The sequence below is a fragment of the Myxine glutinosa genome, chromosome 7, assembly GCF_964187855.1.
Source record: "Myxine glutinosa chromosome 7, kmMyxGlut1.1, whole genome shotgun sequence".
NCBI classification, from domain to species: domain Eukaryota; kingdom Metazoa; phylum Chordata; class Myxini; order Myxiniformes; family Myxinidae; genus Myxine; species Myxine glutinosa.
This window is the reverse complement of record NC_136267.1, coordinates 6,410,831-6,425,412: the sequence shown is the minus strand read 5'-3', so window position 1 is coordinate 6,425,412 and position 14,582 is coordinate 6,410,831. Positions and strand designations below refer to the sequence as shown.

The 14,582-nt window shown below is 52.9% G+C and overlaps 1 protein-coding gene across 1 annotated transcript in view; it reads right to left on the bottom strand.

The window, feature by feature from the left end:
• Positions 1-10,555: 10,555 nt before the first annotated feature.
• LOC144892883 (uncharacterized) overlaps positions 10,556-14,582 on the bottom strand; it is a 53,599-nt gene continuing 49,572 nt past the window's right edge. The window contains exon 4 of the mRNA XM_078781224.1: positions 10,556-10,632. Within this exon, the coding sequence (XP_078637350.1) occupies positions 10,556-10,632 (77 nt within the window). The remainder of the gene's footprint in view (positions 10,633-14,582) is intronic.

The following is a 14,582-nucleotide window of genomic DNA, read 5'->3' as shown; positions in this document are numbered from 1 at the left end:
CCATTTTTCGTTGGGTCTGTACAAACCAATGATGAACTTCCATGGAGGGTAAACCTGGAGATACGTGGCAGAAGAGTGAACTTCAAGATGGGCACGGGAGACGACGTCATTGCAATTGCAAGAAAACGTGGGCATTCCTTGGAAAACTCGACCTGTGTCCTGCTAACTCAGTTATGCTCCTGAATCCAGGAGGCAAAATGGACGAGGTGGGAAGATTGGACACATCAGTGGGAGAAGAGCCACCATTTCCATGATTGATAATGACACTGATGGTCTCCTCTGTGGAACAACAGCCACCGCCATGGGGCTTGTCCAACGCATCAATTCAGTCAGCTTTAGTGAAATTGAGTCCGAACCAGTCAAAATGAAGCTTAAAGATGGGGCAACGCCATACAGCCCTACACCTGCCAGGTGCATTCCTATTGCGCTACTCAAGAAAGTGGAGAAGGAGATCAAGAGGATGAAGGGTGATTGAAGAAATCATCGAGGCAACAGAGTAGGTCTCACCGATGGTTCCTGTTGTTAATCCTTCAGGAGATATCAGAAATTGTCGACCTGAAGAAACTCAATCAAGAGATCAAACGTGAGGGAAACATCTTTCCTACAGTTGATGATGTAATCCACCTGCTACGTGGGTCAGCGGTCTTCTCCTAGCTGTATGCCTCCTCAGGATTCCAGCAGATTCTCCTAGACCTGATAACCACAAAGTTAACCACGTTCATGACACCATTTGGACGTTTCTTCTTCAAGCAAGTTCCCTTTGGAATATCATCTGCATCAGAGATTCCCAGAGGACAATGAATAAAATCCGAGCATGGATTGATGGAGATATCTGTTGCTTCGATGACGTTCTCCGTCATACATCCACCAATGAAGAACATGAACGACTCTTGGTCAAAGTGTAATGCGTCTCCAACTCCACAACAAGAAGTGTGAATATCTTAAGTCTGAGATCAACTTCCTGAGACACAATCGGTGAAAAGGGTGTGAGACCAGATTCGTCCAAAGTTGAGGCGATAGCAAAGAGATACCTCGGAGCTGAGGAGATACCTCGGAGCTGAGGAGATACCTCGGAGCTGAGGAGATACCTCGGCATGGTCAACTACTGTATATATATATATATATATTGTTGCGAATATGGAATTTGGCCTCCATATCCGCTTGTAAATATTCCCCTATTTCCCCAATACTCCCCAACTATCCCCAATCCCCCATTCCCTAGTCCCATTGTCTGTAAACAACAATCAGTAGAGCCGACCTTCCCCTTTTTCCCCCATTAAATGTCGTGCCCAGGTCCACCGCATCTCACGTAGACAACTTTCGGACATCTTGCTAGTTATTCTTAGTCTATGTCAGTTAAGGACTCCTTTCCATTAATTCTGACTCTTCGTTGCACCAGAATGTGATTATATGGCACCAGTAGTGAGTTTAGGACCTTTCCCATACCTCCTTCCATCTTCTTCCCCAAACAACAACAACAACAACAACAACTACAGCTACAACAACAACTACAACCACGGCGCGCGGGGGGAGTGTGCGTCCTCCCACCAGCTCGGTTAGCCGCCATGACCATGCGCTCCACGGGGTTACCACGAAGGGGCTGGCTGTCAGCTCCTCGTCAAGGGCGGAGCCTGGTAAACCCCCCGCACGCACCCAATGAGAAGCAACGTGCCGATTCCACGAGGCGGAGCTAACGAGCCGAGGGCGTGTCACTCCCCGCCGGATATACGAAGCGACTCACCGGATGTGAGGGGAGATGCGCCCCCAGCTTGAAGAAGAGCAAGTCACTACCTCCGAGCGCTGCGACCTCCCTGCATGCTGCATCTCTGGACCGGACCGAGTCGATTCTGTCCCTGAGCCCAGGTGCACCTGGAGCCATCGATCCTGCCTTTCCTAGCCATCCATCCCCGTGTGAGTCAGCCTTTTGTCCCGTTTATCTGTCGTCTGTTGGGGTTAATATAAGATTGTGTCTAAGTGCCTATCTTCCTTTGCTGTCCCTCTTGTAGTTGTAATCTAACCTTCCGAACGAATATAATCTCCTCCGGAGGTCTTGAGAACCGTATCCCTGGTGTGTCATTTTAATCCCAGCCGTGTGTCTTTTCCTTCATTGACCTAGCGTAGCGCGATTAGTCAACGTTCGGGTATAATCGGGTAACTTGTGCAGACGTGGTCATACCAAACCGCTCGGTAAATAACATCTAAGCCACGTCTGTAACAATTGGTGTCGAGGAGTGGAATTCGGACCCGGGACTAAATTTATTAGGCCCAAATTTGTAACAATTAGAATCGATTCGGAGCGCGTTTCCCGCGCGAAATTATAACGGCGAAATTTGATTTTGTTATACGAAAATAAAAACCCGAATTTTGAAAGTCGCGCTATGGCGGATCAAGACAGCTGGGGTCCGGTAGGGGAGAGTGAGGCAGGGTCGGTCCAGGACCAAATTGAGGGACATGAGGGACAGGAGGAGAGCGAAGCAGCGAGGGTAGCAAACGCACAAAATGGCGCCTCGCTGGTCACCGCGCCCGCGACCGTGGCAGCGCCACCGGTGGATTTGAACTTGTTTTTAATACAAATGAAGGCCCTTATGGCCCAGAATAGTGAGCAAATGAGGGCTCAGAGTGAGCAATTGGGGGTAATGGGAAACGAAATGGGGGTAATGAGGGACGAAGCGAGGGCTCGGAGTGAGCAATTGGGGGTAATGGGAAACCAAATGGGGGTAATGGGAAACCAAATGGGGGTAATGAGGGACGAAGCGAGGGGTACCGGTGAGGGATTAGACAAGAAATTAGAGGGGTTAGACAATGGGATAGAAGGGGTGAAACATGGGTTAATGGGGGTAGAAAACAGAATGGCCGCTCAAGAGAATCAAATGGAAGGGATGCAAAAAGGGTTAGAGGGGTTAGAAAACACCATGGAAGGCAAATTGAGGGACATGAGGGACCAAGCGGAAAGGGAAGTTAACCAAATGGGGCAGTAGATAGAGGGGGTCAGAATGGGGGTAGAAACCAAACTGGATGCTCACAGGGGGGAAATGGAGCAGATGAGGGTGGCATCTGGGCAGGAGATGCAAGTGATGGGAGAGGAGATCAGGAGAGGAGTGAGTGAGGAGGTCGGAGGAGTGCGCGAGGAGGTGAGGCACTGTAAGGAGCACATGGAGAAGGAGGTGAGAAAGGGGACTGTAAAGTTACAAGGGGGCATAGAGGACCTGACGCAGGAGGTGGAGCAGCTAACAGAGGGACAAAAAGAACTAACGGACCAGGTAAAGAGGAACACTGCGGTATTAGGAGGTTTAAAAGCGACACAAAACGACATAAAAAACGACTTAAAAGCGACAAAGAGGGAATGTCAGATGGTACGTGAGGGACTGACAGCGAGGTTGGACGAGGTGGTAGAGGTAATGGAGACGAAGGACCGGCAGGTGAGGACGCACCTGGAAACGGTCAAGGTAGCCTTAGAGGATGAGCTGGAGGAGACGTACCGGGGAATGAAAGAGGTGAAGCAGAAACTAGAAGAAGTGGAAGAAGGGATGAGCGAAATTAAGAAGCGACGGAGAGGGGATAAGAAAGAGATAAAAGAGGAGATAAAAGAATTGGTCCAAAGTCTGTGTTTGGATCGTGATGATGTGCTCATTAACCAGATGAGGGATTCGCAGGTGATGGAGGAGAAGCGAAGAGGAAGAGGACCCGGTGTAAGTGGTGACCAATATGGTCGTGCGTATGATGCGCCAGGGGATTTGAGAAGCTTGGGGGTCGAGATAGACCCGGGTGTTCGTGAGAGGCCGTTGGTGAAGTGTGCGACAGGTCTGGTGTGCGAAAAAGGAGGTGTGCGAGAAAGTCCGACTCTGAGGTGTGTGAGGAAAAAGTGCACGCCGAGGAGTGAGGGTGCTGGCGAGAATGAGTCGGTCGTAGCGCGGGTGCGAGGGAGCACATGGAAGCGCGGTGTGGTAAGTGTTACAGAGGGTGTGACGGGAGAGTGTGCACAAGAGTGTGCGCGAGGAAGGTGTGTGACGAACAGGTGCATGGGGAAAGAGTGCGCTGTCAAAGGCAAGGAAGAATGCGCACCTGTGGTGAGTGTTACAGAGGGTGTAACGGGAGAGTGTGCGCGAGAAAGGTGTGTGACGGACAGGTGCATGAGGAAAGAGTGCGCTGTCAAGAGTAAGGGTGAGTGCGCTGTCAAGAATGGAGGTGAGAGTAGTGAGAGTGAAACGGAGCGTGAGTTGGTTGTGACAGGTGAGCGAGGATGTACACCTGGGATGGAAGGATGCACACCTGGAATGGTAGAGCGTGAGTGGGAATGCACGCTGGAGTTGGTGGTGAGGCACGTGGTTGGGTGTGCGAATGAGAGCACCCCTGTGATTGTCACAGAGGAGGTGACAGAGGAGGGGGCGCGAAGAGGTGTGTTAGTGAGGTGTGCTACCAACGAATGTGTGCCAAAGTGTTCGGTGGTCAGGTGTGTGACCAAGGCTGTGAGTGGAATGGGTGTACCTGGGTGTGTAAGGAACGGTACAAGGAACATGGAAACGGCTGGATGTGTGAGCAAGGAACGGGCTGCGGGGTGTAAGCGTCCAGGTGAAGCATCGTCGCATCGACGGTAACCAGGTTAGAGGTTAGGTCGACTTTTAGCCGAAGCGGGCCCTCGGTGCGTGCTGGGCCTCGCTTTGAACGGCCGCGTCCGTGCTCCACTAGGCGGAGCGGGCAGCCCGATAGAAAGGGTCGTCATGGCGACCACCTTTTGTTGAGGCAGTCCGGCAGGTCGAGATCGGGACATTGGATGGCTCCGTGCCGAGATGGTGTGTGGGATCTCGGCACGGGTAAGCCCCCGTCCCTGCACCGAATGCCGGACGCATCCAGCCGCTGGCACAGAACAACCCGCATTCATGGCTTGGCTTTGCGAAGCCGGGCTTTGGACAGGAATTGGCGCACCGAGAGGCATTAGTGAGTAGACTGGGTGATGAGGTTAGTGTTTTGGACCCAAAATTAGAGAAAAACAAAATTTGATGATTGGCAAAGGATTGGCAGTAGTGATTGGCAGATGATGGGCAGTGATTGGCAAATTTTTAATTTGTTGAAATTTGATGTGCAAAATTGGTAGTGAGCGATGGGCCCGGTGGGTAAGGCTGGCATCCCTGCCACCCTTCCCATGTGGGGGCAAAGGAGCAATAGATTATGGGGTGTATGGCAGTGAAAACTAGCCCGGGTGGGTTAGGTTAGATTGATAGGGATCTAGAGAAGATGACATTAGGTGACGTTAAGGTTAGTTAGTGACTGATACCTGTAGTGGGGAAGCAGGTAGTTTAGTGTAGATGATAATGACGAGGGAGCGCAATAGTTTAAAGGGACGACTGGGACGCGCAAGTTTCAGAAGGGAGTAGTTAGCTGAGATGATGCCGTGTGTGTGAGCATTGAACAGGTGTGATTGCACAGGTGTGCAACTGGACGGGTGTGTGGAGCAGTGTGTGAGTAGTGAGTGTTGTAGATCAGCGCGAATGCGCTTGGGGAGAGAAGGGTGCAGGTGGCACCCGGTGTGAGAGCACAGGTGTGCAAGTACAGGTGTGTGGAGAGAGTTGGAGTAAGTGGTACGGAGTGGTGTGCATGGTGCGAAGGTGTGGATGGGGGAAGAGTGGACCCTTTTCACGAGTACCCGGGGCGGGTAGTGTAAGTGTTAGGTAGAGGGTACAGGTAAATTGTGGTTGGATATTGGCATCTGTGGTGCGGGTGACAGAATGCTATTGTGAATGGGTGCATTAGTGTTGTGGAAATGGCTGGGCGTGTAGCCTGTTAGTGTGTGTAGTTGGTTGGGCACTCCACCACTGTGAGGATGTCGGCCAGGTGAGGCCGCAGGTGGGCTCTGGGAGCCGGTAGAGTTGTGGATGGGGCCCGAGGATCCGGAGGATGGACCCGGGTAGCCCAGTGCCAGAGAGGGCACCGAGTGGGGAGAGCGCCAGAGGGCCTTCCCCAGGTAGTTAGGTTAGGGTAAGGAGCAGGTAAGCTCGGAGGCAACCGCAGTGGTGGAGGTGTGCAGGTGGGTAAACCCGCTGGGAGAGGTACACGCCACAGCCCAGAAATTGTGCGAGGGCACCGGGAGATGAATCGGGGGAGTGAGACCCCAAATTGAAAAGCACCACAGTTGGCCAATGGGAATTGGTTTTTAGAACCCATAGTGTAAGAGGGCCAATGGTTTGGCCGAAGAAAGACCCCGGGTAGTGTAAAGTTGTTAAAGTCATTTAGGAAATAGTTAGGATTGATGAACCTGTCGCACCATATGCAGCCACTTACCTGTGGTGATGATGATGACTCCACACCTGTGTTTTCTTTGTTTTGTTGCAGGAAATGAAATTGCTGTGTGGATTGTGAGACGCATCACGACGTGGATGAGACATTGGGGTGATTCCATCTCTCCCTCCCTAGGAGGGACTGATGATGAATTGGTAATGGCAAATTATGATGTTGAGTTGGAGATGGCAAATTATGATGTTGAGTTGAAAATGGCAAATTTGATTGGTTAGGAGGGAGAGAAGACGAATTTGGTTTATGGGAGGAACGGGGAAGACAGTAGGGATGTTTGTTGATTTGTAAAGTAGATGTTTATGGGTAGTGTTGTGTTTTGTGGATACAGTAAGGGGTAAGGGAGGGGCCATGTAGGTTACCTGGTGGGGGGGGGGGGCGTACGGTAGGAACGTACCTGTCTCACCTGGTTCCCATGTGCCCCCAGTGTGCATTACCTTGCATTGCGTGCACTTTTGCGCCCTTACCACCTTACTCACTTGTCTGCTTCTTTTGTCTCCCACCTCCGAGGATCTGGCTTTGGGGTAGAGAGAGAGGAGAGAGAGGTGCTGGCTTCGCAGTTGTGGGCCTGCACTTTCGCTGCTTGCTGCTTGGATCGATACACCATATGGACCGCAATGTTTGTGGCCACCCACAATGGACCGCAGTTCTTTTGCGGCCAAGCACCACCCATGGATGGACCTATGGGTCAACGTGGCACCTATGCCATACAAGGTGAACCACTAGCAGTTGGCCCCCTGACGGCCACAATAAAGAAATGGACGCGGTTGGCGCCTTTCTTTATTTTTGAAAGAAGTAAGAAGGCCAAGTGCACCACACGAAGGCAAGACCAGCGGCAGAACATCGGCCGGCTGCGACACCACACAATGATTTATAGACACTTTATTGGTGCACCGGATGGTGCTCACTGTGTGATGGGGTGGTGCTTGATGCTTGGAAGGGGTGCTCTGCACATTATTAAAGGCCGTAGGCCACAGAGCACTCGTGGGTTGGTGTATCGATGCTAGCATGCGTGCTCTCTCTATGCATAACATCTGCATGTGTTCCTCCAAAAACAGGTCCTGGATCGTAGTGTAAATATCAGCGTAGTCTTGTGTAAATAATGCTCCCTACCGGCTGTATGTTTAGTTTGAGGATTCTTTCCGGATTCGGTTATCCTGTGGGTGTGTTTCTGTGAGGAGAAGGGTGCAACGTCGCAGGGGGACATATTTACTCATTTGTGAATATCTGTAAAACTGTCGCACTCAGGGTAGAGTTAATAGTAGAGGGAACTACATTGCGTGCCACACTAAAGTAGGTAAAAATTTATCGGGTCGGGACGCCCCGAGGGTAGAGAAGGGTGCAATGTTGCGAATATGGAATTTGGCCTCCATATCCGCTTGTAAATATTCCCCTATTTCCCCAATACTCCCCAACTATCCCCAATCCCCCATTCCCTAGTCCCATTGTCTGTAAACAACAATCAGTAGAGCTGACCTTCCCCTTTTTCCCCCATTAAATGTCGTGCCCAGGTCCACCGCATCTCACGTAGACAACTTTCGGACATCTTGCTAGTTATTCTTAGTCTATGTCAGTTAAGGACTCCTTTCCATTAATTCTGACTCTTCGTTGCACCAGAATGTGATTATATGGCACCAGTAGTGAGTTTAGGACCTTTCCCATACCTCCTTCCATCTTCTTCCCCAAACAACAACAACAACAACAACAACAACTACAGCTACAACAACAACTACAACCACGGCGCGCGGGGGGAGTGTGCGTCCTCCCACCAGCTCGGTTAGCCGCCATGACCATGCGCTCCACGGGGTTACCACGAAGGGGCTGGCTGTCAGCTCCTCGTCAAGGGCGGAGCCTGGTAAACCCCCCGCACGCACCCAATGAGAAGCAACGTGCCGATTCCACGAGGCGGAGCTAACGAGCCGAGGGCGTGTCACTCCCCGCCGGATATACGAAGCGACTCACCGGATGTGAGGGGAGATGCGCCCCCAGCTTGAAGAAGAGCAAGTCACTACCTCCGAGCGCTGCGACCTCCCTGCATGCTGCATCTCTGGACCGGACCGAGTCGATTCTGTCCCTGAGCCCAGGTGCACCTGGAGCCATCGATCCTGCCTTTCCTAGCCATCCATCCCCGTGTGAGTCAGCCTTTTGTCCCGTTTATCTGTCGTCTGTTGGGGTTAATATAAGATTGTGTCTAAGTGCCTATCTTCCTTTGCTGTCCCTCTTGTAGTTGTAATCTAACCTTCCGAACGAATATAATCTCCTCCGGAGGTCTTGAGAACCGTATCCCTGGTGTGTCATTTTAATCCCAGCCGTGTGTCTTTTCCTTCATTGACCTAGCGTAGCGCGATTAGTCAACGTTCGGGTATAATCGGGTAACTTGTGCAGACGTGGTCATACCAAACCGCTCGGTAAATAACATCTAAGCCACGTCTGTAACAATATATATGGGAGTGTACACTGGATCAGCACGTCTATGCGTCCTTGGATGACTCCTCAGCACCATCCCGACACACACAACTGTGTGCTACGGAATGAGATTTTTGTTATGGTGGCCGGAGTGCAAATCCTGCTACCAACCTCCTTGAGAGAGGACCCAGTACCCTGGTACTCATTTCCCCGACCTCGGAAGGATGACAGGCTGAGTCAACTCCACCTGGTATTAATTCAACAGCTGAACGGGATTCAAACTCAGGCCCCTGGGATCCCAAGCCCGCCGCCCTAACCATTCGGCCAACATGGTCTACTGCCTGGGCAGGTATTTTCCTCACCTGTCAACTTCCTTGACACCACTGAACCAACTGCTGAGAAAAGAAACTGCATGGACCTGGGGATCAGAACAGGCAGAGGCTTCTCCAAAATAAAAGAAATGCTCACCAAAGCACCAACCTTGGTGTACTTTGACCCAGGTAAGCCAACAACAGTAGGCGCTGATGCTAGCAGCTATGACCTTGGTGGAGTTTTGCTGCAAGAACATGAAGATGGACTTCCACCAGTTGCTTTCTGTTCAAGAACACTTACGGAAGCTGAACGGTGGCATACGCAAATAGAAAAAGAGCGTTTGGCAGCAGTGTGGGCTTATGAGCGATTGGAACTGCACTTGGTAGGATTTGAGACGTTCACCTTGTGTACAGACCATAAGCCACTAGTTCCTCTAGTTAACACCAAAGACTTGTCAGAGACACCTTTGAGATACCATCAGATGCTTATGCGACCAAGGCTATTCACACCCCAGGGAAGGACATGATTGTTGCTGCCACATTGTCACGAAGTCCTGTGTCTACTCATGACGACATCATTCTTCAAGAAGACGTCCAGGCCTTCGTCAGTGAGGTCGTCTCCTCATTGCCGGTATCAGATGCCAGGCTCAACGAGATCCCAAAAGTCATATCATATCAGATGAGGGCACACAGTTTGCTTCGGCAGACTTCAGGAAATTCGCTACAAATTGGAACTTCAGGCATGTCACAAGTAGTCCAGGCTTCCCACAGGTGAATGGAGAGGCAGAGAGAGTGGTAAAGACAGTGAAGGAGATCCTCAAGCAGGAAGACCTGTTCCTTGCTCTACTGATCTACTGCTCAACTCCAATCCCTGCTCTGGGAGTGAGCCCAGTTGAGCTCATGTATGGTCGGACACTACGGACAACACTACCCATCATACTATCTATGCTCTTGCCTTGTTTCAACCATAAGTGCAGGAGTGTGACAGCACCGCAATTAAACATGGCGGAGATGAGGGTAGGAAGTAGCCAACTGAGATGGTTCAGCAATGTGCTTGCTGGTCATAGATCGTGCAGACTTAAGGAGGAGGGGAGATGAGGCAAAACCGCAAACACCTCAGACTACGTCCAGCAGGAGGTCCAGCCAGCCGCAGGCAGCGTGCAGAGGCCAGATCACGTCGACAGTCAACTGGCCCAGTTGACGGGACCACTACCTCAACTGCAGCATTCAGGGGAACCACCTGTCCAGACATCAAGAGAGAAACGGACTCCATACTACCCCTGCAGTGGCAGAGCAGTCGTGAAGCCGACCAGATTCCAGAAGCTGCTCATCGACATCCCTGGCTTCGATTATGTTGAAGTCTCGAGTGCTTAGCAGCGACCAAGTGGAGCTCTTGACGTGTGAGACTTCATCAATTTAAAACAATGTCATCATGATGAATGCTTTTGCTTGTGATAGTTCGAACAATACGTGTGGTAATTAAATTACAAAGTGTCACGAGTTAGTCAGTTAATTGATTTGCATTGATCAAATTTAGTAAACTTTAGTAAATGTCACGAGGTGGAGAAAGAAAGCAGTATAAGGACGTCCTTAAGTCTACACTCAAGTCCTGTGCCATTCCAGTTGTCACCTGGGAACATCAGGCCACAAACAGGTCACCTTGGTCTAGCATTTACCGCAAAGGCCTGGACCACTTTGAATGCGGGGGACTTGCTATCGAGAGACAGCGGAGGCAAGAAAGGAAAACCTCCGCAAGAACCAGTCTATACCTGTGATGTTTGAGGTAGATGCTGTGGGTCCCGCAATTGGAATACACAGCCATCGCACACCGCACAGTGAGCACACCAACGAAGGGAAGAGATTCGTCCAAAGCGCCGACTCACACCAACATCATCAATAACAAACTAATGGTAAAAGTGATGTAACCTTACAGTGTCAATGTATGTATGTTCCATGATTGGGAACTCGCTGTTTGTATGCGCGAGTTCCTCATGGATTCGCAGTAAAAGGGGCCTTCAAGTTTACCCCGTATTGGAACAGGGTGTGTTGTCAGACTCTCTGTGGATCCATGACTAATCCAGCTGAAACGTACGTGAAACAGGCTGAGAATGGGACAAGAGAGCCACCGGGCAGGGAGAGGCAGGGGATGGAGGGTGTGGGGAGGCAGGAGAACTCAGGGAGCTCAGAAGGGGAACTAAAGGGGGTTTGAAAATCCGGCAGATGTGACGTCCAGTTCATCGTCCATCTGAGGGACGGCACACATTGATTAATCACTCTGCCTGTGAAACACCAGGATGACAGTTTATACCTGGGCCGGAAATGAAACCCAGGCTAGGTGGTTTAGAGCGAGTGTGCATACGTCTCGGGCATTGTGCTTGTCCTGTTGCTTTAATCATCTCATTTATTTTGCCTTCCATTTCCTGGGATGTCCCTACAGAGTATCGAGACACCGTATCACCATTGATGCCAAGTGACTTAAGCACTCGACGTTGGTTTGTTTTCAATTATATTTTTTATAAGTATATTAGTATAACTGTATTAACATAATGAAAGATTGCACAAAAAAGGGCAAAATAAAAGATTTTTTTTACCAGACGAGACACCGCCTGATGCACGACACCATGAACATCGATGCAGGCATGTGAGTGGCGAGTTTGAAGAAGAAGAGGAATAAATGTCAGAAGTAGATTGTTTCTCTCTGTTTTCTGAGTTTGAATAAATAGTTTCTCGTGAGTTTGAAGAAGATCCTGGTGGTGTATGTTTCCAAAAACGCGGGGAATAATAAAGTATTGTAGCGGCTACCGCTGGGTTTTCACAATCGCCTTGCACCTATCAAGGACGCGGAGCGATCACCATGCCGGGCTCGTCCAGGACGCCCGGGCAGGCCCGCGCTCAACTTGCCAGGCCTCGGTCGGGACGCCCGGGCATGCCCGGGCATGCCCGGGCAGGCTCGCCCTCAACTTGCCAGGCCGCAGCCAGGACGCTGGGCCACGCCCCCTCTCGCCTTTCCTGGGCAAACGCTCCGGGATAATATGTATATATATTGCTGCCCGATAAACGGGCTTTTCAGAGTGCCTGAGTGTTTGGTTTGATTAAAGCAACTCGGATGAATTCCAGCTTTTTGTCGCGTCCATTCTTCCGATCGACGTGGGAGCCCCAGCTCCTTCATTGGTGACCTACCGACATGGACACGGCAGTCGCCCTTAAACTGCCTACCTTCTGGGAGGCTCACGCGGCGGTTTGGTTCGCACAGGCGGATTCCCTGTTCGCCTTGCGAGGCATCACGGCTGACGACACCCGCTTCCACCATGTGGTAGCAGCGCTCGGTTCGGCCACCGCCGCCCACGCCCTGAGCCTCCTCGAGAGCCCGCCAGCCGCTGACAAATACGGCGCGATTAAGAAGCTTCTCCTCGACGCTTTCGCCCTCCCATCGGCGGAACGCGCATGGCGCCTGCTCGACCTGCCCGAGCTCGGCGACACACGCCCTTCCGAGCGAATGGACTACATGCTTTCACTGCTCGGCGAGCACTCTCCGGCATTCCTGTTCCGGGAGCTGTTCCTCCGTCAGCTGCCTAACCCGGTACGCCTCGCCCTGGCAAGCACGACGATCACAGATCCCCGGGCCCTTGCCAGAGAAGCCTACAAGATCTCCGCCGCAGGTCAGCGCATCGCAGCGGCGACATGGGACCCACCGCCGTCCGACGCAACACCCATGGCACCCGAGCACCCGGCACGGTCGACGACCGAACTGCCGACGCAATTGGCGGCCGCTACACCGAGCCGACCACCTCCAGCACGACGACCGGGGCCTCCACCTGACCAAGCGTGGTGTTACTATCATGCCAGGTTCGGACAGAAGGCCCGGACATGCCGACCCCCGTGCACCTTCGGCAGGCCGGGAAATGGCTGGGCCGGCGTTCATTACCAGCCATGAGTGCCGGCCACACGGGCAACTTACTGTTCATCACGGATAAAGCGTCCGGACGGCGCTTCCTGTGCGACACCGGCGCCCAACTGAGCGTCATACCCGCCTCTGACCAGGACAGGCAGTCCGCGGTTTGCGGCCCCTCCTTGGTTGCGGCCAACGGATCGACCATCCGCACCTTCGGCCCGCGCAACGTCACCCTCTGCTTCGGCGGCCAACGCTTTGCTTGGACGTTTGTAACCGCATGGCTCTGCTAGGCGCCGACTTCCTCTGCGCACACGGACTGCTGGTGGACGTCCAACGGCGTCGTTTAATCAACGCCGAAACCTTCAGCTCCCTGGTATGCACATTGAGCAGCTCCGCGCCGACCGAGCTGGCATGCGCCGTCCCGGCGGCGAACGAGTTTGCTTGCCTGCTCACGGAGTTCCCGGCCCTCACGCGGCCGACGTTTTCGGCCGTCGCAGTACGGCATGGGATCGAGCACCACATACCAACCACGGGCCCGCCGCCTCGACCCAGCCAAGCTCGCCATGGCGAAGGCCGAATTCGACGCGTTGGAGCACCTCGGCATCGTGCGGCGCTCCGATAGCGCGTGGGCCTCGCCACTGCACATCGTGCCAAAGCCGGGGGGTGGATGGCGCCCGTGTGGCGACTACCGCCGTCTCAATGACGCTACCACCCCCGACAGGTACCCGATCCCGCATATCCAAGACTTCTCCGCCCGTCTGGCGGGACGGGTCATTTTTTCGAAAAATGATCTCATACGGGGATATCACCAGGTACCTGTCAGGGCGGCCGACGTCCCTAAAACGGCAGTCATCACGCCGTTCGGCCTATTCGAATTCTTGCGGATGCCGTTTGGTCTCAAGAACGTGGCTCAGGCGTTCCAGCGCATGATGGACGGCGTGCTGCGTGACATGCCGTTCCTTTTCGTTTACCTGGACGACATCCTCGTCGCCAGCACGTCCCGGGCCGAGCACCTCCTCCACCTCCGAACACTGTTCGGGCGCCTCAGCGAGCATGGCCTCATCGTCAACCCGGTCAAATGCCACTTCGGCACGACGGCCGTTGATTTTTTGGGCCACCACATCACCAAGAACGGGGCCGTGCCGCTGCCAACCAAGGTCGAGGCCATCACCACGTTCCCGCGTCCCCGCACCATAAAGGCCCTGCAGGAATTCCTGGGAATGGTGAATTTTTATCACCGCTTCGTGCCCCGCGCTGCTCAACTCATGCGGCCCCTCTACGAAGCCCTCCGGGGCAAGCCGGCCAAGCACGACATCGCCTGGTCCGCAGCAATGGATGCGGCCTTCCAAAGCTCAAAGCGGGCCCTCGCCGACGCAACACTGCTCGCTCACCCGGTGCTCAACGCTCCCATCGCCCTCACCACGGATGCCTCCGACTACGCGGTGGGCACCGTACATGAGCAATGGGTGAACGGGGTTTGGCAGCCACTCGCTTTTTTCAGCCGGCAGTTCCGGCCGAACGAGCTCAAATACAGCACGTTTGACCGGGAGCTCCTCGGTCTACACCTGGCCATCCGCCATTTCCGCCACCTCCTGGAGGGCCGACCTTTCACGGCGTTCGTCGACCACAAGCCGTTGGTTTACGCCATGGCCAAGGTCACGGAGCCGTGGTCGGCCCGCCAACAGCGC